This window comes from Oncorhynchus gorbuscha, linkage group LG04 (assembly GCF_021184085.1).
Source record: "Oncorhynchus gorbuscha isolate QuinsamMale2020 ecotype Even-year linkage group LG04, OgorEven_v1.0, whole genome shotgun sequence".
Lineage (NCBI taxonomy): Eukaryota > Metazoa > Chordata > Actinopteri > Salmoniformes > Salmonidae > Oncorhynchus > Oncorhynchus gorbuscha.
The window spans coordinates 2408032-2433031 of record NC_060176.1 but is presented as its reverse complement, the minus strand read 5'-3'; the positions used below and the strand labels follow the sequence as shown (position 1 = coordinate 2433031).

The window sequence follows — 25000 nt, the reverse complement described above, 5'->3', positions numbered from 1 at the left end:
GCATGGGGACACCCCTGTGAGATGTGCCCCGCCCAGCCTCACCCCTGCAGGAGAGGATTTATACCCAACCACCGTACTGGAGCTTGTCAAGGTACAGTAACACACCTGCACTCAGTGTAGGTGTGTGTCTGTGTGTTCGTCTCTCCCTCTTTCTCCACCTTAACCCAGAGTAACCACCCCCCAACCCATCCAGAGGATTAGGTTAATTGGGTTAAATGAGGGCTGGGTGTCAGGGTACCTCCTGGGTAAAGAATGCCAGCAGACAGCCACCGCTGCGCTGTCAGAGAAAGGAACACGGGTCAGTGGCAGCACCACGTGGGAGAGCAGCTCATTTCCGGTAACACAGCAATGGTACAGCCCCGACCCAGACCCAACAACATTATGGTGCAGTTCTGACCCAGACCCAACAACATTATGGTCCAGCCCTGACCCAGAACAACATTATGGTACAGCCCCGACCCAGACCCAACAACATTATGGTCCAGCCCCGACCCTGACCCAACAACATTATGGTACAGCCCCGACCCAGACCCAACAACATTATGGTACAGCCCCGACCCTGACCCAACAACATTATGGTACAGCCCCGACCCAGACCCAACAACATTATGGTACAGCCCCGACCCTGACCCAACAACATTATGGTACAGCCCCGACCCTGACCCAACAACATTATGGTACAGCCCCGACCCAGACCCAACAACATTATGGTACAGCCCCGACCCTGACCCAACAACATTATGGTACAGCCCCGACCCTGACCCAACAACATTATGGTACAGCCCCGACCCAGACCCAACAACATTATGGTACAGCCCCGACCCTGACCCAACAACATTATGGTACAGCCCCGACCCTGACCCAACAACATTATGGTGCAGCCCCGACCCTGACCCAACAACATTATGGTCCAGTTCTGACCCAGAACAACATTATGGTCCAGCCCCGACTCAGACCCAACAACATTATGGTCCAGTTCTGACCCAGAACAACATTATGGTCCAGCCCCGACTCAGACCCAACAACATTATGGTCCAGTTCTGACCCAGAACAACATTATGGTCCAGCCCCGACCTAGACCCAACAACATTATGGTCCAGCCCTGACCCAGACCCAACAACATTATGGTCCAGTTCTGACCCAGAACAACATCATGGTCCAGCCCCGACCCAGACCCAACAACATTATGGTCCAGCCCCGACCCAGACCCAACAACATTATGGTCCAGCCCCGATCCAGACCCAACAACATTATGGTCCAGCCCGGACCCAGACCCAACAACATTATGGTCCAGTTCTGACCCAGAACAACATTATGGTCCAGCCCTGACCCAGAACAACATTATGGTCCAGTTCTGACCCAGACCCAACAACATTATGGTCCAGCCCTGACCCAGAACAACATTATGGTCCAGCCTTGACCCAGAACAACATTATGGTCCAGCCTTGACCCAGAACAACATTATGGTCCAGCCTTGACCCAGAACAACATTATGGTCCAGCCTTGACCCAGAACAACATTATTATACAGCCCTGACCCAACAACATTATGGTCCAGTTCTGACCCAGAACAACATTATGGTCCAGCCCTGACCCAACAACATTATGGACAAGCCCTGACCCAACAACATTATGGTCCAGCCCTGACCCAGACCCAACAACATTATGGTCCAGTCCTGACCCAACAACATTATGGTCCAGCCCTGACCCAACAACATTATGGTCCAGCCCTGACCCAACAACATTATGGTCCAGCCCTGACCCAGAACAACATTATGGTCCAGCCCTGACCCAGACCCAACAACATTATGGTCCAGCCCTGACCCAGAACAACATTATGGTCCAGCCCTGACCCAGACCCAACAACATTATGGTCCAGCCCTGACCCAGACCCAACAACATTATGGTCCAGCCCTGACCCAGACCCAACAACATTATGGTCCAGCCCTGACCCAGACCCAACAACATTATGGTCCAGCCCTGACCCAACAACATTATGGTCCAGCCCTGACCCAACAACATTATGGTCCAGCCCTGACCCAATAACATTATGGTCCAGCCCTGACCCAACAACATTATGGTCCAGTTCTGACCCAGACCCAACAACATTATGGTCCAGCCCTGACCCAGACCCAACAACATTATGGTCCAGGCCTGATGGTCCAGTGAAGAGACTATAGATGACTGTTATCAAGCTGGACTGAGTGAAGAGACTATAGATGACTGTTATCAAGGCTGAGGCCTGAGGACAGGAGCTGAGGCCTGAGGACACGGGCTGAGGCCTGAGGACAGAGGCTGAGGCCTGAGGACAGGGGCTGAGGCCTGAGGACAGGGGCTGAGGCCTGAGGACAGGGGCTGAGGCCTAAGGACAGGGGCTGAGGCCTGAGGACAGAGGCTGAGGCCTGAGGACAGGGGCTGAGGCCTAAGGACAGGGGCTGAGGCCTAAGGACAGGAGCTGAGGCCTAAGGAACAGAGGCTGAGGCCTGAGGACAGGGGCTGAGGCCTAAGGACGGAGGCTGAGGCCTAAGGACAGACGCTGAGGCCTGAGGACAGAGGCTGAGGCCTGAGGACAGGAGATGAGGCCTAAGGACAGGGGCTGAGCCCTAAGGACAGGGTCTCTTTTTCTCTATTCTACCCTCTCTTCTCTCTCTCCTCGTCTGGCTGAGGGACGTAGCATAGCAGAGGCTGTACTCTGATTTACTACTCCCTGTGTGTGTGTGTGTGTGTGTGTGTGTGTGTGTGTGTGTGTGTGTGTGTGTGTGTGTGTGTGTGTGTGTGTGTGTGTGTGTGTGTGTGTGTGTGTGTGTGTGTGTGTGTGTGTGTGTGTGTGTGTGTGCGCGTGTGCGCATGTGCATGTGCATACAGAGCAAGGTTGGGATGGTAAGTGTTTGGAAGAGTGAGTGTGTGAGCTCAGACATACACAACCCCAAGAGAACTCTAAACAAGAAGATCTGACGTACTGGGATGATCTCCACCCTGCTCTCACTCACTGGGACGATCTCCACCCTGCTCTCACTCACTGGGACGATCTCCACCCTGCTCTCACTCACTGGGACGATCTCCACCCTGCTCTCACTCACTGGGACGATCTCCACCCTGCTCTCACTCACTGGGACGATCTCCACCCTGCTCTCACTCACTGGGACGATCTCCACCGTGCTCTAACGCACTGGGACGATCTCCACCCTACTCTCACTCACTGGGACGATCTCCACCCTGCTCTCACTCACTGGGATGATCTCCACCCTACTCTCACTCACTGGGACGATCTCCACCCTGCTCTCACTCACTGGGACGATCTCCACCCTGCTCTCACTCACTGGGACGATCTCCACCCTGCTCTCACTCACTGGGACGATCTCCACCCTGCTCTCACTCACTGGGACGATCTCCACCCTGCTCTCACTCACTGGGACGATCTCCACCCTACTCTCACTCACTGGGACGATCTCCACCCTGCTCTCACTCACTGGGACGATCTCCACCCTACTCTCACTCACTGGGACGATCTCCACCCTGCTCTCATTCACTGGGACGATCTACACCCTGCTCTCACTCACTGGGACGATCTCCACCCTACTCTCACGCACTGGGACGATCTCCACCCTACTCTCACTCACTGGGGGACCCGATCTCCACCCTGCTCTCACTCACTGGGACGATCTCCACCCTGCTCTCACTCACTGGGACGATCTCCACCCTGCTCTCACTCACTGGGACGATCTCCACCCTGCTCTCACTCACTGGGACGATCTCCACCCTGCTCTCACTCACTGGGACGATCTCCACCCTGCTCTCACTCACTGGGACGATCTCCACCCTGCTCTCACTCACTGGGACGATCTCCACCCTACTCTCACTCACTGGGACGATCTCCACCCTGCTTTCACTCACTGGGACGATCTCTACCCTACTCTCACTCACTGGGACGATCTCCACCCTGCTCTCATTCACTGGGACGATCTCCACCCTGCTCTCACTCACTGGGACGATCTCCACCCTACTCTCACGCACTGGGACGATCTCCACCCTACTCTCACTCACTGGGACGATCTCCACCCTACTCTCACTCACTGGGACGATCTCCACCCTGCTCTCACTCACTGGGACGATCTCCACCCTTCTCTCACTCACTGGGACGATCTCCACCCTGTTCTTACTCACTGGGACGATCTCCACCCTGCTCTCACTCACTGGGACGATCTCCACCCTGCTCTCACTCACTGGGACGGACTGTGTATTTTGTTCATTTATATGAGTGTGGGTGTATGTGGGCGGGTGTATGAGTGTGGGTGTGTGGGTGTACAGTATGAGTGTGGGTGTATGTGGTTGGGTGAGTATGTGGGGATGTGTGAGCGTGTGTGTTTGTTTTTGGTTTTACTAACCTTATGGGGACCAGAAGTCCGAGGGTTAGGAGTAAGGGTTAGGGTTAAAATTAGGGATAGGGTTAGGGGTAAGGTTAGGCATAGGGTTAGGGGTTAGGTTTAGGGTTAGGGTTAGAATTAGGGATAGGGTTAGGGTTAGGGTTAGGTTTAGGGTTAGAGTTTGGGTTTAGGGTTAGAGATTAGGTTTAGGGTAAGAATTAGGGATAGGGTTAGGGTTAGGTTTAGGGTTAGGGTTAGAGTTTGGGGTTAGGGTTAGGGTTAGGGGTTAGGTTTAGGGTTTAGGGTTAGGTTTAGAATTAGGGATAGGGTTAGGGGTTAGGTTTAGGGTTAGAGTTTGGGGTTAGAGTTAGGGATTAGGATTAGAATTAGGGATAGGGTTAGGGTTAGGGGTTAGGTTTAGGGTTAGAGTTTGGGGTTAGAGTTAGAGTTAGGGGTTAGGGTTAGAATTAGGGATAGGGTTAGGGGTTAGGTTTAAGGTTAGAGTTTGGGGTTAGAGTTATGGATTAGGTTTAGGGTTAGAGTTATGGATTAGGTTTAGGGTTAGGGTTTGGGGTTAGAGTTATGGATTAGGTTTAGGGTTAGAATTAGGGATAGGGTTAGGGGTTAGGTTTAAGGTTAGAGTTTGGGGTTAGAGTTATGGATTAGGTTTTTGGGTTAGAGTTTGGGGTTAGAGTTATGGATTAGGTTTAGGGTTAGGGTTTGGGGTTAGAGTTAGGTTAAGTGTTAGGGTTAGTAAAAATAGGGTTTTGATTTGGAATACATTGTTTGGTCCCCACAAGGATAGTAATGTAAACATATGTGTGTCTACTGTGTTGCTAACAGTGTGTTCTGTGTATGTAGATGTGGATGAGTGCCAGGCCATCCCAGGTCTGTGTCAGGGTGGGAACTGTATCAACACTGTGGGATCCTTCCAGTGTAAATGTCCTGCTGGACACAAGTTCAATGAGATCACACAGAAATGTGAAGGTAAGACCGTCACACACACACACACACACACACACACACACACACACACACACACACACACACACACACACACACACACACACACAGACACACACATGTGCACACACACACACACACACACACACACACACACACACACACACACACACACACACACACACACACACACACACACACACACACACACACACACACACACACACACACACACACACACACACACACACACACACACACACACACACACATGGGAGCACACACACACACACACACACACACACACACACACACACACACACACACGCACGCACGCACACGCACACGCACACACACACGCACACACACACACACACACATGCACACACACACGCACACACACACATGCGCGCGCACACACACACACAAGTCAGACTCATTTAAAGGTCATTTAAAGGTCATATTTTGTCAGAAGCAAATATTCAGTGTAAGGAATCAACTTTACTCAGTATAAGGAACGTCCTCAGGGCTACTGTGTCACATACACTAGATACAATGTACTTCTTTCATTTCTCCCTGTCAACCAGACTCTGGGATTTCAAATAACTGTTAGTTTGACATTTCCTAATTGTATCCAGTAAAAGCCAGAGTTGAAAGGCGTTTGGGATGAGTTGTGGTTGTTGCAGCGTCAGTCAGGATGTTATAATGATCAGTGTAGGGAAACAGACCACACACATCCCCTACATCACTACCTCCATACACTACTCTGACATTATCCCTCATTAAATCAAACCTGCTCTCTACTTTCTTGAAGCCACTTCATAAGTCGCTCTGGATAAGAGCGTCTGCTAAATGACTTAAATGTAAATGTAAATTTAATTTGATTGAATTGAATCAGAGCAGACTTCATCTGGTTTAATGTACATTTAAAGGAGCAGATTGAACTACAAATCTAACTCTCTTCATGTCAGTGTGAGGACCTACACTTGGTGAGGGCTGAATAGAGACACGTTCATCTATGGTCGTCCTAGCAGAGTGGTACAGAATACAGACACGTTCATCTATGGTCGTCCTAGCAGAGTGGTACAGAATACAGACACGTTCATCTATGGTCGTCCTAGCAGAGTGGTACAGAATACAGACACGTTCATCTATGGTCGTCCTAGCAGAGTGGTACAGAATACAGACACGTTCATCTATGGTCGTCCTAGCAGAGTGGTACAGAATACAGACACGTTCATCTATGGTTCCAAGCAGAGTGGTACAGAATACAGACACGTTCATCTATGGTCGTCCTAGCAGAGTGGTACAGAATACAGACACGTTCATCTATGGTCGTCCTAGCAGAGTGGTACAGAATACAGACACGTTCATCTATGGTCGTCCTAGCAGAGTGGTACAGAATACAGACACGTTCATCTATGGTCGTCCTAGCAGAGTGGTACAGAATAGAGACACGTTCATCTATGGTCGTCCAAGCAGAGTGGTACAGAATACAGACACGTTCATCTATGGTCGTCCTAGCAGAGTGGTACAGAATACAGACACGTTCATCTATGGTCGTCCAAGCAGAGTGGTACAGAATACAGACACGTTCATCTATGGTCGTCCTAGCAGAGTGGTACAGAATACAGACACGTTCATCTATGGTCGTCCTAGCAGAGTGGTACAGAATACAGACACATTCATCTATGGTCGTCCAAGCAGAGTGGTACAGAATACAGACACGTTCATCTATGGTCGTCCTAGCAGAGTGGTACAGAATACAGACACGTTCATCTATGGTCGTCCTATCAGAGTGGTACAGAATACAGACACGTTCATCTATGGTCGTCCTAGCAGAGTGGTACAGAATACAGACACGTTCATCTATGGTCGTCCTAGCAGAGTGGTACAGAATACAGACACGTTCATCTATGGTCGTCCTAGCAGAGTGGTACAGAATACAGACACATTCATCTATGGTCGTCCTAGCAGAGTGGTACAGAATACAGACACGTTCATCTATGGTCGTCCTAGCAGAGTGGTACAGAATACAGACACGTTCATCTATGGTCGTCCTAGCAGAGTGGTACAGAATAAAGACACGTTCATCTATGGTCGTCCTAGCAGAGTGGTACAGAATACAGACACGTTCATCTATGGTCGTCCTAGCAGAGTGGTACAGAATACAGACATGTTCATCTATGGTCGTCCTAGCAGAGTGGTACAGAATACAGACACGTTCATCTATGGTCGTCCTAGCAGAGTGGTACAGAATACAGACACGTTCATCTATGGTCGTCCTAGCAGAGTGGTACAGAATACAGACACGTTCATCTATGGTCGTCCTAGCAGAGTGGTACAGAATACAGACACGTTCATCTATGGTCGTCCAAGCAGAGTGGTACAGAATACAGACACGTTCATCTATGGTCGTCCTAGCAGAGTGGTACAGAATACAGACACGTTCATCTATGGTCGTCCTAGCAGAGTGGTACAGAATACAGACACGTTCATCTATGGTCGTCCAAGCAGAGTGGTACAGAATACAGACACGTTCATCTATGGTCGTCCTAGCAGAGTGGTACAGAATACAGACACGTTCATCTATGGTCGTCCTATCAGAGTGGTACAGAATACAGACACGTTCATCTATGGTCGTCCTAGCAGAGTGGTACAGAATACAGACACGTTCATCTATGGTCGTCCTAGCAGAGTGGTACAGAATACAGACACGTTCATCTATGGTCGTCCTAGCAGAGTGGTACAGAATACAGACACGTTCATCTATGGTCGTCCTAGCAGAGTGGTACAGAATACAGACACGTTCATCTATGAACCTAGCAGAGTGGTACAGAATACAGACACGTTCATCTATGGTCGTCCTAGCAGAGTGGTACAGAATAAAGACACGTTCATCTATGGTCGTCCTAGCAGAGTGGTACAGAATACAGACACGTTCATCTATGGTCGTCCTAGCAGAGTGGTACAGAATACAGACATGTTCATCTATGGTCGTCCTAGCAGAGTGGTACAGAATACAGACACGTTCATCTATGGTCGTCCTAGCAGAGTGGTACAGAATACAGACACGTTCATCTATGGTCGTCCTAGCAGAGTGGTACAGAATACAGACACGTTCATCTATGGTCGTCCTAGCAGAGTGGTACAGAATACAGACATGTTCATCTATGGTCGTCCTAGCAGAGTGGTACAGAATACAGACACGTTCATCTATGGTCGTCCTAGCAGAGTGGTACAGAATACAGACACGTTCATCTATGGTCGTCCAAGCAGAGTGGTACAGAATACAGACACGTTCATCTATGGTCGTCCTAGCAGAGTGGTACAGAATACAGACACGTTCATCTATGGTCGTCCTAGCAGAGTGGTACAGAATACAGACACGTTCATCTATGGTCGTCCTAGCAGAGTGGTACAGAATACAGACACGTTCATCTATGGTCGTCCTAGCAGAGTGGTACAGAATACAGACACGTTCATCTATGGTCGTCCAAGCAGAGTGGTACAGAATACAGACACGTTCATCTATGGTCGTCCCTAGCAGAGTGGTACAGAATACAGACACGTTCATCTATGGTCGTCCAAGCAGAGTGGTACAGAATACAGACACGTTCATCTATGGTCGTTAGCAGAGTGGTACAGAATACAGACACGTTCATCTAGTCCTAGCAGAGTGGTACAGAATACAGACACGTTCATCTATGGTCGTCCAAGCAGAGTGGTACAGAATACAGACACGTTCATCTATGGTCGTCCAGCAGAGTGGTACAGAATACAGACACGTTCATCTATGGTCGTCCTAGCAGAGTGGTACGTCATCTATGGTGTTTCCTAGCAGAGTGGTACAGAATACAGACACGTTCATCTATGGTCGTCCTAGCAGAGTGGTACAGAATACAGACACGTTCATCTATGGTCGTCCTAGCAGAGTGGTACAGAATACAGACACGTTCATCTATGGTCGTCCTAGCAGAGTGGTACAGAATACGTTCATCTATGGTCGTCCAAGCAGAGTGGTACAGAATACAGACACGTTCATCTATGGTCGTCCTAGCAGAGTGGTACAGAATACAGACACGTTCATCTATTCATCTAGTGGTACAGAATACAGACACGTTCATCTAGTCCTAGCAGAGTGGTACAGAATACAGACACGTTCATCTATGGTCGTCCTAGCAGAGTGGTACAGAATGTTCATCTATGGTCGTCCTAGCAGAGTGGTACAGAATACAGACACGTTCATCTATGGTCGTCCTAGCAGAGTGGTACAGAATACAGACACGTTCATCTATGGTCGTCCTAGCAGAGTTACAGAATACAGACACGTTCATCTATGGTCGTCCTAGCAGAGTGGTACAGAATACAGACACGTTCATCTATGGTCGTCCTAGCAGAGTGGTACAGAATACAGACACGTTCATATATGGTCGTCCCTAGCAGAGTGGTACAGAATACAGACACGTTCATCTATGGTCGTCCTAGCAGAGTGGTACAGAATACAGACACTTTCATCTATGGTCGTCCCTAGCAGAGTGGTACAGAATACAGACACGTTCATCTATGGTCGTCCTAGCAGAGTGGTACAGAATACAGACACGTTCATCTATGGTCGTCCTAGCAGAGTGGTACAGAATACAGACACCTTCATCTATCGTAGCAGAGTGGTACAGAATACAGACACGTTCATCTATGGTCGTCCAGAGTGGTACAGAATACAGACACGTTCATCTATCCTAGCAGAGTGGTACAGAATACAGACACGTTCATCTATGGTCGTCTAGCAGAGTGGTACAGAATACAGACACGTTCATCTTGGTCGTCCTAGCAGAGTGGTACAGAATACAGACACGTTCATCTATGGTCGTCCTAGCAGAGTGGTACAGAATACAGACACGTTCATCTATGGTCGTCCTAGCAGAGTGGTACAGAATACAGACACGTTCATCTATGGTCGTCCTAGCAGAGTGGTACAGAATACAGACACGTTCATCTATGGTCGTCCTAGCAGAGTGGTACAGAATGACACGTTCATCTATGGTCGTCCAAGCAGAGTGGTACAGAATACAGACACGTTCATCTATGGTCGTCCTAGCAGAGTGGTTACAGATGAATACAGACACATTCATCTATGGTCGTCCAAGCAGAGTGGTACAGAATACAGACACGTTCATCTATGGTCGTCCTAGCAGAGTGGTACAGAATACAGACACGTTCATCTATGGTCGTCCTAGCAGAGTGGTACAGAATACAGACACATTCATCTATGGTCGTCCAAGCAGAGTGGTACAGAATACAGACACGTTCATCTATGGTCGTCCTAGCAGAGTGGTACAGAATACAGACACGTTCATCTATGGTCGTCCTAGCAGAGTGGTACAGAATACAGACACGTTCATCTATGGTCGTCCTAGCAGAGTGGTACAGAATACAGACACGTTCATCTATGGTCGTCCTAGCAGAGTGGTACAGAATACAGACACGTTCATCTATGGTCGTCCTAGCAGAGTGGTACAGAATACAGACACGTTCATCTATGGTCGTCCAAGCAGAGTGGTACAGAATACAGACACGTTCATCTATGGTCGTCCTAGCAGAGTGGTACAGAATACAGACACGTTCATCTATGGTCGTCCTAGCAGAGTGGTACAGAATACAGACACGTTCATCTATGGTCGTCCTAGCAGAGTGGTACAGAATACAGACACCTTCATCTATCCTAGCATGGAGTGGTACAGAATACAGACACGTTCATCTATGGTCGTCCTAGCAGAGTGGTACAGAATACAGACACGTTCATCTATGGTCGTCCTAGCAGAGTGGTACAGAATACAGACACGTTCATCTATGGTCGTCCTAGCAGAGTGGTACAGAATACAGACACGTTCATCTATGGTCGTCCTAGCAGAGTGGTACAGAATACAGACACGTTCATCTATGGTCGTCCTAGCAGAGTGGTACAGAATACAGACACGTTCATCTATGGTCGTCCTAGCAGAGTGGTACAGAATACAGACACGTTCATCTATGGTCGTCCTAGCAGAGTGGTACAGAATACAGACACGTTCATCTATGGTCGTCCTAGCAGAGTGGTACAGAATACAGACACGTTCATCTATGGTCGTCCTAGCAGAGTGGTACAGAATACAGACACTTTCATCTACCTAGCAGAGTGGTACAGAATACAGACACGTTCATCTATGGTCGTCCTAGCAGAGTGGTACAGAATACAGACACGTTCATCTATGGTCGTCCTAGCAGAGTGGTACAGAATACAGACACTTCATCTATGGTCGTCCTAGCAGAGTGGTACAGAATACAGACACGTTCATCTATGGTCGTCCTAGCAGTGGTACAGAATGCAGACACGTTCATCTATGGTCGTCCTAGCAGAGTGGTACAGAATACAGACACGTTCATCTATGGTCGTCCTAGCAGAGTGGTACAGAATACAGACACGTTCATCTATGGTCGTCCTAGCAGAGTGGTACAGAATACAGACACGTTCATCTATGGTCGTCCTAGCAGAGTGGTACAGAATACAGACACATTCATCTATGGTCGTCCAAGCAGAGTGGTACAGAATACAGACACGTTCATCTATGGTCGTCCTAGCAGTGGTACAGAATACAGACACGTTCATCTATGGTCATCCTAGCACAGAATACAGACACGTTCATCTATGGTCGTCCTAGCAGAGTGGTACAGAATACAGACACATTCATCTACTAGCAGAGTGGTACAGAATGACACGTTCATCTATGGTCGTCCTAGCAGAGTGGTACAGAATACAGACACGTTCATCTATGGTCGTCCTAGCAGAGTGGTACAGAATACAGACACGTTCATCTATGGTCGTCCTAGCAGAGTGGTACAGAATACAGACACGTTCATCTATGGTCGTCCTAGCAGAGTGGTACAGAATACAGACACGTTCATCTATGGTCGTCCTAGCAGAGTGGTACAGAATACAGACACGTTCATCTATGGTCGTCCTAGCAGAGTGGTACAGAATACAGACACGTTCATCTATGGTCGTCCTAGCAGAGTGGTACAGAATACAGACACGTTCATCTATGGTCGTCCTAGCAGAGTGGTACAGAATACAGACACATTCATCTATGGTCGTCCTTTTGAAATTATTTTCAGTACTATTTGAACCCAGGTGTGAGAGCATGGCCGTCCCTCTATTTCAGTACTATTTGAACCCAGGTCTGAGTGCATGGCCGTCCCCCTGTTTCAGTACTATTTGAACCCAGGTGTGAGAGCATGGCCGTCCCTCTGTTTCAGTACTATTTGAACCCAGGTGTGAGAGCACGGCCGTCCCCCTGTTTCAGTACTATTTGAACCCAGGTGTGAGAGCACGGCCGTCCCTCTGTTTCAGTACTATTTGAACCCAGGTGTGAGAGCACGGCCGTCCCTCTGTTTCAGTACTATTTGAACCCAGGTGTGAGAGCACGGCCGTCCCTCTGTTTCAGTACTATTTGAACCCAGGTGTGAGAGCACGGCCGTCCCTCTGTTTCAGTACTATTTGAACCCAGGTGTGAGAGCACGGCCGTCCCTCTGTTTCAGTACTATTTGAACCCAGGTGTGAGAGCACGGCCGTCCCTCTGTTTCAGTACTATTTGAACCTAGGTGTGAGAACACGGCCGTCCCTCTGTTTCAGTACTATTTGAACCCAGGTTTGAGAGCACGGCCGTCCCTCTGTTTCAGTACTATTTGAACCCAGGTGTGAGAGCATGGCCGTCCCTCTGTTTCAGTACTATTTGAACCCAGGTGTGAGGGCACGGCCGTCCCTCTGTTTCAGTACTATTTGAACCCAGGTGTGAGAGCACGGCCGTCCCTCTGTTTCAGTACTATTTGAACCCAGGTGTGAGAGCACGGCCGTCCCTCTGTTTCAGTACTATTTGAACCCAGGTGTGAGAGCACGGCCGTCCCTCTGTTTCAGTACTATTTGAACCCAGGTGTGAGAGCACGGCCGTCCCTCTGTTTCAGTACTATTTGAACCCAGGTGTGAGAGCACGGCCGTCCCTCTGTTTCAGTACTATTTGAACCCAGGTGTGAGAGCACGGCCGTCCCTCTGTTTCAGTACTATTTGAACCCAGGTGTGAGAGCACGGCCGTCCCTCTGTTTCAGTACTATTTGAACCCAGGTGTGAGAGCACGGCCGTCCCTCTGTTTCAGTACTATTTGAACCTAGGTGTGAGAACACGGCCGTCCCTCTGTTTCAGTACTATTTGAACCCAGGTATGAAAGCATGGCCGTCCCTCTGTTTCAGTACTATTTGAACCCAGGTGTGAGAGCATGGCCGTCCCTCTGTTTCAGTACTATTTGAACCCAGGTGTGAGGGCATGGCCGTCCCTCTGTTTCAGTACTATTTGAACCCAGGTGTGAGAGCATGGCCGTCCCTCTGTTTCAGTACTATCTGAACCCAGGTGTGAGAGCACGGCCGTCCCTCTGTTTCAGTACTATTTGAACCCAGGTGTGAGAGCACGGCCGTCCCTCTGTTTCAGTACTATTTGAACCCAGGTGTGAGAGCACGGCCGTCCCTCTGTTTCAGTACTATTTGAACCCAGGTGTGAGAGCACGGCCGTCCCTCTGTTTCAGTACTATTTGAACCCAGGTGTGAGAGCACGGCCGTCCCTCTGTTGCAGTACTATTTGAACCCAGGTGTGAGAGCACGGCCGTCCCTCTGTTTCAGTACTATCTGAACCCAGGTGTGAGAGCATGGCCGTCCCTCTGTGGAACACCAGAACACGGAGGTTATATTATGACTGTCCTCTTAAAGAACCAGACTCTTCAGAATAAAAACCTGCTCTGAGTGTTTCCTTGAGACTTACATGAATAATTCGTTATTATAGCAGATATTAAAACTGTGAATAATATTGGCCCATTAACAAAGAAGACAGACAAGTTGTAACAGGACTGATTCAGACCAGCAGCCAGAGCAGGGTTGCTTTTCAGTGTTCTGCAGGGTTTGTGGTGCTAATTTGCAGGGTAAAAGTATGCACGGTTTTATGCCCAGAAATAATGGCAGGAAAACTGGCCTGTGTCAAAACCGTTTCAGATATATTTCTGAACTGCCATGGATGTGAAATACAGTCAGTGGTTAGCTGTCTGACAACACTCCAATAGACACTACAATAAACACTCCAATATCCTGTGACACAGTTCTTCACATTGTCATGGCTAACGTGTTGAAGCCACGCTCTTAAACGCTGCAGTCCAGTCGACTTTAGTCTTGTCACAGTTGATTATCACCACAGTTGTTGTCTGTATGTCTACATGCTGTGAAACACATTGCAATTTGGTAATAATAACGATTTATGCCTCTCCTCTCCTCTCCTCTCCTCTCCTCTCCTCTCCTCTCCTCTCCTCTCCTCTCCTCTCCTCTCCTCTCCTCTCCTCTCCTCTCCTCTCCTCTCCTCTCCTCTCCTCTCCTCTCTCCAGATCTAGATGAGTGCTCTATCATCCCAGGTCTGTGTAGTGGAGGAGAGTGTTCCAACACGGTGGGCAGTTACTTCTGCAGGTGTTCTCAGGGCTACTACACTCCAGTGGATGGCTCCAGGTGTATAGGTAAGCCTCCTCCTCCACACTGTACCAGCAGCCTGGTTTTACTCTGCTCTCTACCTGGAACTCTACCAGCTGTTGTTTACTCTGCTCTCTACCTGGAACTCTACCAGCTGTTGTTTACTCTGCTCTCTACCTGGAACTCTACCAGCTGTTGTTTACTCTGCTCTCTACCTGGAACTCTACCAGCTGTTCTTTGCTCTGCTCTCTACCTGGAACTCTACCAGCTGTTCTTTGCTCTGCTCTCTACCTGGAACTCTACCAGCTGTTGTTTACTCTGCTCTCTACCTGGAACTTTACCAGCTGTTCTTTAGCCAGCCAGAGAGAGAAAATCAGAGAGGGAGAGACAGAGAGAGAGAGAGTCTGGTCCCTGTAAGTCAATAAGTCTGGTAATGAGGAGCCTTTAGCACTACAGTATGCTAGGCTGGCCACGGCTCAACTCTCTCTCTCTCTCTCTCTTGCTCTCCTCTCTCTCCCTCTTGTGTATCTTTCTCTCTACCCCCTCTCTCTTCCCCCGTCCTTCCTCACTGGCTGAGGCAGAGAGCAGAGGGAATAGAGAGGGGAGTTGAACGTTGTCCAGACTTCCAGCCGTTAGTATTTAGGTCAGTAGTCGCTTCACTCTAATTCCACTACAATGAGCTATTTTCTCTGAATGCAGAGTGAAGGAGAACAGAGTAGAGGAGATGGGGGGTGTAATGTCACACTGTGCTCACTGTGCATACCTGCATACCTCCTTCTTCCTGCTGCTTCATTATAGGAGCTGCGAAAGAGCTTTCTCTCTCTGTCTCTCTCTCTTTCAGTCTCTCTCTCTTTCAGTCTCTCTCACCCTCTCCCTGTCTTTCTCTCTCTGATGCTCTCTCTCTCTCTTTCTCTCTCTCTGTCTCTCTCTCTTTCAGTCTCTCTCTCTTTCAGTCTCTCTCACCCTCTCCCTGTCTTTCTCTCTCTGTCTCTCTCTCTCTCTTTCAGTCTCTCTCTCTTTCAGTCTCTCTCACCCTCTCCCTGTCTTTCTCTCTCTGTCTCTCTCCCTCTCTCTCTGTCTCTCTCTCTCTCTCTCTCTCTCTTTCTCTCTCTCTGTCTCTCTCTCTCTCAGTCTCTCTCTCTTTCAGTCTCTCTCACCCTCTCCCTGTCTTTCTCTCTCTCTCTCTCTCTCTCTCTCTCTCTCTCTCTCTCTCTCTCTCTCTCTCTCTCTCTCTCTCTCTCTCTCTCTCTCTCTCTCTCTCTCTCTCGCTCTCTCTCTGTCTGGCTAATGCCTTAAACACAACTCTGCACACCATGAGAGACCATGCAGACAGACAGGTCTGTTAGTATGGAGACCAGACAGACACTTCTTCTGTTGCCATTCGTCTGTTTTCCACCTCTGCTTTCTTCAACCTCTGCTAGCACATCATTCTGCTTCTCAGCACAGCTGATCTATTGACTATAATAAACCCATCATGGGTAGACAAGGGGGCTGGAGAGAGAGGGAGACAGACAGGGAGACAGACAGGGAGACAGACAGGGAGACAGACAGGGAGACTAGGATAGTGATATACTGTATGTATCCTGACTAGACAGGACCATGGAGAAACAGACAGGGATAGGGATATACTGGATGTATCCTGACTAGACAGGACCATGGAGAAACAGACAGAGATACTGATATACCGGATGTATCCTGACTAGACAGGACCATGGAGAAACAGACATAGATACTGATATACTGAATGTATCCTGACTAGACAGGACCATGGAGTGACAGTCAGGGATACTGATATACTGGATGTATCCTGACTAGAGAGAACCACGGAGAGACAGACAGGGATACTGATATACTGGATGTATCCTGACTAGACAGGACCATGGAGAGACAGACAAGGATAGGGATATACTGGATGTATCCTGACTAGACAGGACCATGGAAAGACAGACAGGGATAGGGATATACTGGATGTATCCTGACTAGACAGGACCATGGAGAGACAGACAGGGATACTGATATACTGGATGTATCCTGACTAGACAGGACCATGGAGAGACAGACAAGGATAGGGATATACTGGATGTATCCTGACTAGACAGGACCATGGAAAGACAGACAGGGATAGGGATATACTGGATGTATCCTGACTAGACAGGACCATGGAGAGACAGACTAGGATAGGGATATACTGGATGTATCCTGACTAGACAGGACCATGGAGAGACAGACAGGGATACTGATATACTGGATGTATCCTGACTAGACAGGACCATGGAGAGACAGACAGGGATAGGGATATACTGGATGTATCCTGACTAGACAGGACCATGGAGAGACAGACAGGGATACTGATATACTGGATGTATCCTGACTAGACATGACCATGGAGAGACAGACAAGGATAGGGATATACTGGATGTATCCTGACTAGACAGGACCATGGAGAGACAGACAGGGATACTGATATACTGGATGTATCCTGACTAGACAGGACCATGGAGAGACAGACAGGGATACTGATATACTGGATGTATCCTGACTAGACAGGACCATGGAGAGACAGACAGGGATAGGGATATATGATATTCTCTTGTCTGAAGGAGACATCACGTCAGACTGGTTTGTACACACACTTTCTGTCTCAGGTGCCTCTGCGTAGTCACACAGTGTGGAGGAAGCATTCAGTTTTGCGTGTGTGTCTATGTGTGTGTGTATGCTTGTGCGTTTGTGTGTGCCAATGAGAAGCAGCAATGGTCCACTGGCCAGGGGGTTGATGACCGTGCGTGTTAGGAACATGCACACACATCCTCGCCAACACACACACACACCAGGAACTCCCCTCCAAATATGTCCAGAGAGAGCAGTAAATCAGGACCAGATCGGTTCAGTTCGACTCACAAAGGATCTGGCAGGAATTTGGGTCAGAGTGGTCAAATTGACACACACACACACACACACACACACACACACACACACACACACACACACACACACACACACACACACACACACACACACACACACACACACACACACACACACACACACACACACACACACACACACACACACACACACACACACACACACACACAGTCCTCCAGGAGAGGATGTTTGTGAGGAAGGAATGTTCGCTATGAGCCTTCCGCTCCACAGAGAGCTGCTGGTCCAGACATATCTATCTGTTTCCCACCAATACTATACATTCATATGAACATCAACAAGCTCTGGCCCTGTGTTGAGATGTTTGTCCTCTTCCCTCCTTTATCCCCTCCTCTCTCTCCCTCCCTCTCCTTCCCCTCATCTTCCTCTGTCTCTCTTCCTCTCTCTCCCATCCTCTCTCCTCTTTCCTCACTCCCTTCCCCTCATCCCACTTAACTCAGAATCCTAATAGCCTGTTCTCTCTCTAGATATCCATGGTGGGTATTTCTAGGATGTGTTTGGTATAAACAGGTGTTGTCTGGTTTTGTCTCTCTCCAGATGCCCGGGGTGGGTACTGCTATGCCAGCCTGCTGAACGGGCGTTGTGCCAACCAGAACTCCCAGCTCCTGACCAAGATACAGTGCTGCTGTGACAGTGGGCGCTGCTGGTCAGACGGGTCCAGTCCTGAGTTGTGCCCCATGACAGGGACTGGTAGGTACTGACCCGGTACTCATGTCCAATCAGCAATCATTTTCACTTTAGCTGTAGATGTTTCTTCTCTATTTGGTCATATTTCTATGTGTCTCTCTCTCTGCTCTAGATGAGTACCAGAAGCTGTGCACACAGGTGCAGACCAGTCCAGGGGGGCCTCTCCCAGGCGGGGGGGAGGGTCTCTCCCAGGCGGGGGAGGGACTCTCCCAGGTGGAGGAGGGCCTCTCCCAGGCGGGGGAGGGGGAATACCAGGAGTTCCCCAGGTACCAGGTATCTACCCAAGACCACCCTACCCAGGACCACCAATCCCTTTCCAGCCTCCGCCTGGACCAGGTCAATACCCTGGACCCAGTAAGTAGTACCCTGACCTCTTACCCCTCACCTCTCACCCCTGAAGCCTCCTCACATGTTAAAACCAGAGTCATATTAAAACCTTAATGGTTAAGAAATCCTTCAGTAGTGGGTCAACATAATTACTAAAGGTGCATGTGTAATGAAGTGTCTCTTATGACTATGAATGTGGTAATGTGGTAACCCCTCTTTCTGTCTCTCACCCCCCTTTTCTCTCTTCCTCTCTCCTTTCCCCCTCTCCCCACTACATTCCTCTCCCTCATCCTCTCCCTCCCTCTCCTTTCCCCCTCTACCCACTACATTCCTCTCCCTCATCCTCTCCCTCTCTCTCCTTTCCCCCTCTCCCCACTACATCACTCTCCCTACCTCTCCTTTCCCCCTCTCCCCACTATATCCCTCTCCCTCATCCCTCCCTCCCTCTCCTTTCCCCCTCTCCCCACTACATCCCTCTCCCTCATCCTCTCCCTCCCTCTCCTTTCCCCTCTCCCCACTACATCCCTCTCCCTCATCCTCTCCCTCTCTCTCTCTCCTTTCCCCCTCTCCCCACTACATCCCTCTCCCTCATCCTCTCCCTCTCTCTCCTTTCCCCCTCTCCCCACTACATACCTCTCCCTCATCCTCTCCTCTCTCTCCTTTCCCCCTCTCCCCACTATATCCCTCTCCCTCATCCTCTCCCTCTCTCTCCTTTCCCCCTCTCCCCACTACATCCCTCTCCCTCATCCTCTCCCTCCCTCTCCTTTCCCCCTCTCCCCACTATATCCCTCTCCCTCATCCTCTCCCTCTCTCTCCTTTCCCCCTCTCCCCACTATATCCCTCTCCCTCATCCTCTCCCTCTCTCTCCTTTTCCCCCTCTCCCCTCTATATCCCTCTCCCTCATCCTCTCCCTCTCTCTCCTTTCCCCCTCTCCCCACTACATCCCTCTCCCTCTCTCTCCTTCTCTCTCCTTTTCCCCCTCTCCCCACTATATCCCTCTCCCTCATCCTCTCCCTCTCTCTCCTTTCCCCCTCTCCCCACTACATCCCTCTCCCTCATCCTCTCCCTGCCTCTCCTTTCCCCCTCTCCCCACTATATCCCTCTCCCTCATCCTCTCCCTCTCTCTCCTTTTCCCCCTCTCCCCTCTATATCCCTCTCCCTCTCTCTCCTTCTCTCTCCTTTTCATATCCCTCTCTCTCTCTCTCCTTCTCTCTCCTTTCCCCCTCTCCCCACTATATCCCTCTCCCCTCTCTCTCCTTCTCTCTCCTTTCCCTCTCTCCCCACTATCATCCCCTCTCCCTCTCCTCTCTTTCCCCTCTCCCCACTATATCCCTCTCTCTCCTTTCCCTCCTTTCCCCTCTACATCCCTCTCCCTCATCCTCTCCCTCTCTCCTTTCCCTCTCTCCCTACTATATCCCTCTCCTCTCTCTCCTTCTCTCTCCTTTCCCCCTCCCCTCTACATCCCTCTCCTCTCTCTCCTTTCCCTTTCTCCCCACTATATCCCCTCTCACTCTCTCTCCTTCTCTCTCCTTTCCCCTCTCCCCTCTACATCCCTCTCCCTCATCCTCTCCCTCTCTCCTTTCCCTCTCTCCCCACTATATCCCTCTCATCTCTCTCCTTCTCTCTCCTTTCCATCTATCCCCACTATATCCCTCTCCCTCTCTCCTCCTTCTCTCTCCTTTCCCCTCTCCCCTCTACATCCCTCTCCCTCATCCTCTCCTTCTCTCTCCTTTCCCCTCTCCCCACTATATCCCTCTCACTCTCTTCTTCTCTCTCCTTTCCCCCTCTCCCCACTATATCCCTCTCCCTCTCTCCTTCTCTCTCCTTTCCCTCTCCCCCTCTACATCCCTCTCCCTCATCCTCTCCTTCTCTCTCCTTTCCCCTCTCCCCACTATAACCCTCTCCCTCTCTCCTTCTCTCTCCTTTCCCCTCTCCCCTCTACATCCCTCTCCCTCATCCTCTCCTTCTCTCTCCTTTCCCCCTCTCCCCACTATATCCCTCTCACTCTCTCCTTCTCTCTCCTTTCCCCCTCTCCCCACTATATCCCTCTCCCTCTCTCCTTCTCTCTCCTTTCCCCCCCTCTCCCCACTATATCCCCTCACTCCCTCTCTCTCTCCTTCTCTCTCCTTTCCCCCTCTCCCCACTATATCCCTCTCCCTCATCCTCTCCCTCTCTCCTTTCCCCTCTCCCCTCTACATCCCTCTCCCTCTCTCCTTTCCCTCTCTCCCCACTATATCCCTCTCACTCTCTCTCCTTCTCTCTCCTTTCCCCTCCCCCCTCTACATCCCTCTCCCTCATCCTCTCCCTCTCTCCTTTCCCTCTCTCCCCACTATATCCCTCTCAATCTCTCCTTCTCTCCTTTCCCCTCTCCCCTCTACATCCCTCTCCCTCATCCTCTCCCTCTCTCCTTTCCCTCTCTCCCCACTATATCCCTCTCACTCTCTCCTTCTCTCTCCTTTCCATCTATCCCCACTATATCCCTCTCCCTCTCTCTCCTTCTCTCTCCTTTCCCCTCTCCCCTCTACATCCCTCTCCCTCATCCTCTCCTTCTCTCTCCTTTCCCACTCTCCCCACTATATCCCTCTCACTCTCTTCTTCTCTCTCCTTTCCCCCTCTCCCCACTATATCCCTCTCCCTCTCTCCTTCTCTCTCCTTTCCCCTCTCCCCTCTACATCCCTCTCCCTCATCCTCTCCTTCTCTCTCCTTTCCCCTCTCCCCACTATATCCCTCTCCCTCTCTCCTTCTCTCTCCTTTCCCCTCTCCCCTCTACATCCCTCTCCCTCATCCTCTCCTTCTCTCTCCTTTCCCCCTCTCCCCACTATATCCCTCTCACTCTCTCCTTCTCTCTCCTTTCCCCCTCTCCCCACTATATCCCTCTCCCTCTCTCCTTCTCTCTCCTTTCCCCTCTCCCCACTATATCCCTCTCCCTCTCTCCTTCTCTCTCCTTTCCCCTCTCCCCTCTACATCCCTCTCCCTCATCCTCTCCTTCTCTCTCCTTTCCCCCTCTCCCCACTATATCCCTCTCACTCTCTCCTTCTCTCTCCTTTCCCCCTCTCCCCACTATATCCCTCTCCCTCTCTCCTTCTCTCTCCTTTCCCCTCTCCCCTCTACATCCCTCTCCCTCTCTCTCCTTCTCTCTCCTTTCCCCCTCTCCCCACTATATCCCTCTCACTCTCTCCTTCTCTCTCCTTTCCCCCTCTCCCCTCTATATCCCTCTCCCTCTCTCTCCTTCTCTCTCCTTTCCCCATCTCCCCACTATATCCCTCTCCCTCTCTCCTTCTATCTCCTTCCCCCTCTCCCCTCTACATCCCTCATCCTCTCCCTCTCTCTCCTTTACTCCTCTCTCCACTACATCTCCCCCTCTCCCCCCTCTCCCCCTCCAGGCATCATCCAGACCCAGAACATCAGTAGCAGCATTACTAACATGTGTGCGGTATACAGGAACCTGTGTCTGAACGGCCGCTGTGTCCCGTCCCCTGGAAGCTACCGCTGTGACTGTAACATGGGCTTCAGACTAGACTCACGAGGAGAGTGTATCGGTGAGGGATGGATCGATGGAGGAGGGAGAGGGAGGGAGAGGGCAGGAGGGTGAGGGGAGGAGGGAGAGAGGGATGGAGGATGGAGGAATGAGGGAGGGAGAAGGCATGAGGGGGAGGGTGAGAGGGATGGAGGAGGGAGGGAGAGGGCAGGAGGGTGAGGAGAGGAGGGGGAGGGTGAGAGGGAGGAGAGAGGGAATGTGAGGGGAGGAGGGAGAGAGGGATGGAAGAGAGAGGAGAGAGGGAGTGAGAGGGCAGGAGGGTGAGGGGGTAGGGTGAGAGGGATGGAGGAGGGAGGGAGAGGGCAGGAGGGTGAGGGGAGGAGGGATGGAGCAATGGAGGAGGGAGGGAAGAGGGAGGAGAGAGAGAGAGAGAGAGAGAGAGAGAGAGAGAGAGAGAGAGAGAGAGAGAGAGAGAGAGAGAGAGAGAGAGAGAGAGAGAGAGAGAGAGAGAGAGAGAGAGAGAGAGAGAGAGAGAGAGAGGGAGGAAGGAAGGAAGGAAGGAAGGGTGGGTGGGTGGGTGGGAGGGAGGGAGGGTGGTAGGGACAGATGGACAGAGTTTGGTTCTTACCAGTGTGCTTGCTCTCCAGATGATGATGAGTGTGAGCGGAACCCGTGTGTGAACGGACAGTGTGTGAACACGGCTGGATCCTACTTCTGCCAGTGTCCTGCTGGCTTCCAGTCTACTGCTACCAGGACCGAGTGCAGAGGTAACACACACACAACTGTACACACACACACATACACAAACACAGAGTGGTGAGAATATCATGTCCTGTGTGTGTTTCAGACCTGGATGAGTGTGTGGCAAACGGTCGTATCTGTAACAACGGAAGGTGTGTGAACACTGAGGGGAGCTTCCACTGTGTCTGCAACGCCGGCTTTGAGATCTCTACTGACGGGAAGAACTGTCAAGGTCTGTCTCAAACACACATCTCTCTCTGTTTGTCTTTGTGGATCTCTAGTGGTCTCTGTTGACCTCTGTTGGTCTCTGTTGATCTCTGTTGGTCTCTGTTGACCTCTGTTGACCTCTGTTGATCTCTGTTGATCTCTGTTGGTCTCTGTTGACCTCTGTTAATCTCTGTTGATCTCTGTTGGTCTCTGTTGACCTCTGTTAATCTCTGTTGATCTCTGTTGGTCTCTGTTGACCTCTGTTGGTCTCTGTTGATCTCTGTTGGTCTCTGTTGACCTCTGTTGATCTCTGTTGATCTCTGTTGGTCTCTGTTGACCTCTGTTAATCTCTGTTGATCTCTGTTGATCTCTGTTGATCTCTGTTGGTCTCTGTTAATCTCTGTTGATCTCTGTTGACCTCTGTTGGTCTCTGTTGACCTCTGTTGATCTCTGTTGGTCTCTGTTGACCTCTGTTGGTCTCTGTTGATCTCTGTTGGTCTCTGTTGACCTCTGTTGGTCTCTGTTGACCTCTGTTGATCTCTGTTGGTCTCTGTTAATCTCTGTTGACCTCTGTTGATCTCTGTTGGTCTCTGTTGACCTCTGTTGATCTCTGTTGACCTCTGTTGGTCTCTGTTGACCTCTGTTGATCTCTGTTGGTCTCTGTTAATCTCTGTTGATCTCTGTTAATCTCTGTTGGTCTCTGTTGACCTCTGTTGATCTCTGTTGACCTCTGTTGATCTCTGTTGGTCTCTGTTAATCTCTGTTGATCTCTGTTGGTCTCTGTTGACCTCTGTTGATCTCTGTTGGTCTCTGTTAATCTCTGTTGATCTCTGTTGGTCTCTGTTGACCTCTGTTGATCTCTGTTGACCTCTGTTGATCTCTGTTGGTCTCTGTTAATCTCTGTTGGTCTCTGTTGGTCTCTGTTGGTCTCTGTTGACCTCTGTTGACCTCTGTTATAATAATAATAATAATAATAATAACTGTTGACCTCTGTTGACCTCTGTTGATCTCTGTTAATCTCTGTTGACCTCTGTTGACCTCTGTTGACCTCTGTTGGTCTCTGTTAATCTCTGTTGATCTCTGTTGGTCTCTGTTGACCTCTGTTGGTCTCTGTTGGTCTCTGTTGGTCTCTGTTAATCTCTGTTGATCTCTGTTGACCTCTGTTGACCTCTGTTGACCTCTGTTGACCTCTGTTGATCTCTGTTGATCTCTGTTGATCTCTGTTGATCTCTGTTGGTCTCTGTTGACCTCTGTTGGTCTCTGTTGGTCTCTGTTGGTCTCTGTTAATCTCTGTTGATCTCTGTTGATCTCTGTTGGTCTCTGTTGGTCTCTGTTGACCTCTGTTGACCTCTGTTGATCTCTGTTAATCTCTGTTGATCTCTGTTGATCTCTGTTGATCTCTGTTGATCTCTGTTGATCTCTGTTGATCTCTGTTAATCTCTGTTGATCTCTGTTGGTCTCTGTTGACCTCTGTTGGTCTCTGTTGGTCTCTGTTGACCTCTGTTGACCTCTGTTGACCTCTGTTGATCTCTGTTAATCTCTGTTGGTCTCTGTTGGTCTCTGTTGACCTCTGTTGACCTCTGTTGATCTCTGTTAATCTCTGTTGGTCTCTGTTGATCTCTGTTGGTCTCTGTTGATCTCTGTTAATCTCTGTTGATCTCTGTTGACCTCTGTTGACCTCTGTTGATCTCTGTTAATCTCTGTTGACCTCTGTTGACCTCTGTTGACCTCTGTTGATCTCTGTTAATCTCTGTTGGTCT

General features: G+C 49.9%; 1 protein-coding gene across 1 annotated transcript in view; it reads left to right on the top strand.

Annotated features, from left to right (window-relative positions):
* fbn1 (fibrillin 1) overlaps positions 1 to 25000 on the top strand; it is a 191314-nt gene that overhangs the window by 30259 nt on the left and 136055 nt on the right. The window contains 9 exon segments of the mRNA XM_046345486.1: positions 1 to 91; positions 5225 to 5350; positions 14779 to 14904; positions 18338 to 18490; positions 18600 to 18652; positions 18655 to 18841; positions 22198 to 22353; positions 22940 to 23059; positions 23140 to 23265. The exon segment at positions 1 to 91 is cut by the window's left edge and continues 107 nt beyond it. Coding sequence (XP_046201442.1) covers positions 1 to 91; positions 5225 to 5350; positions 14779 to 14904; positions 18338 to 18490; positions 18600 to 18652; positions 18655 to 18841; positions 22198 to 22353; positions 22940 to 23059; positions 23140 to 23265 — 1138 coding nt within the window.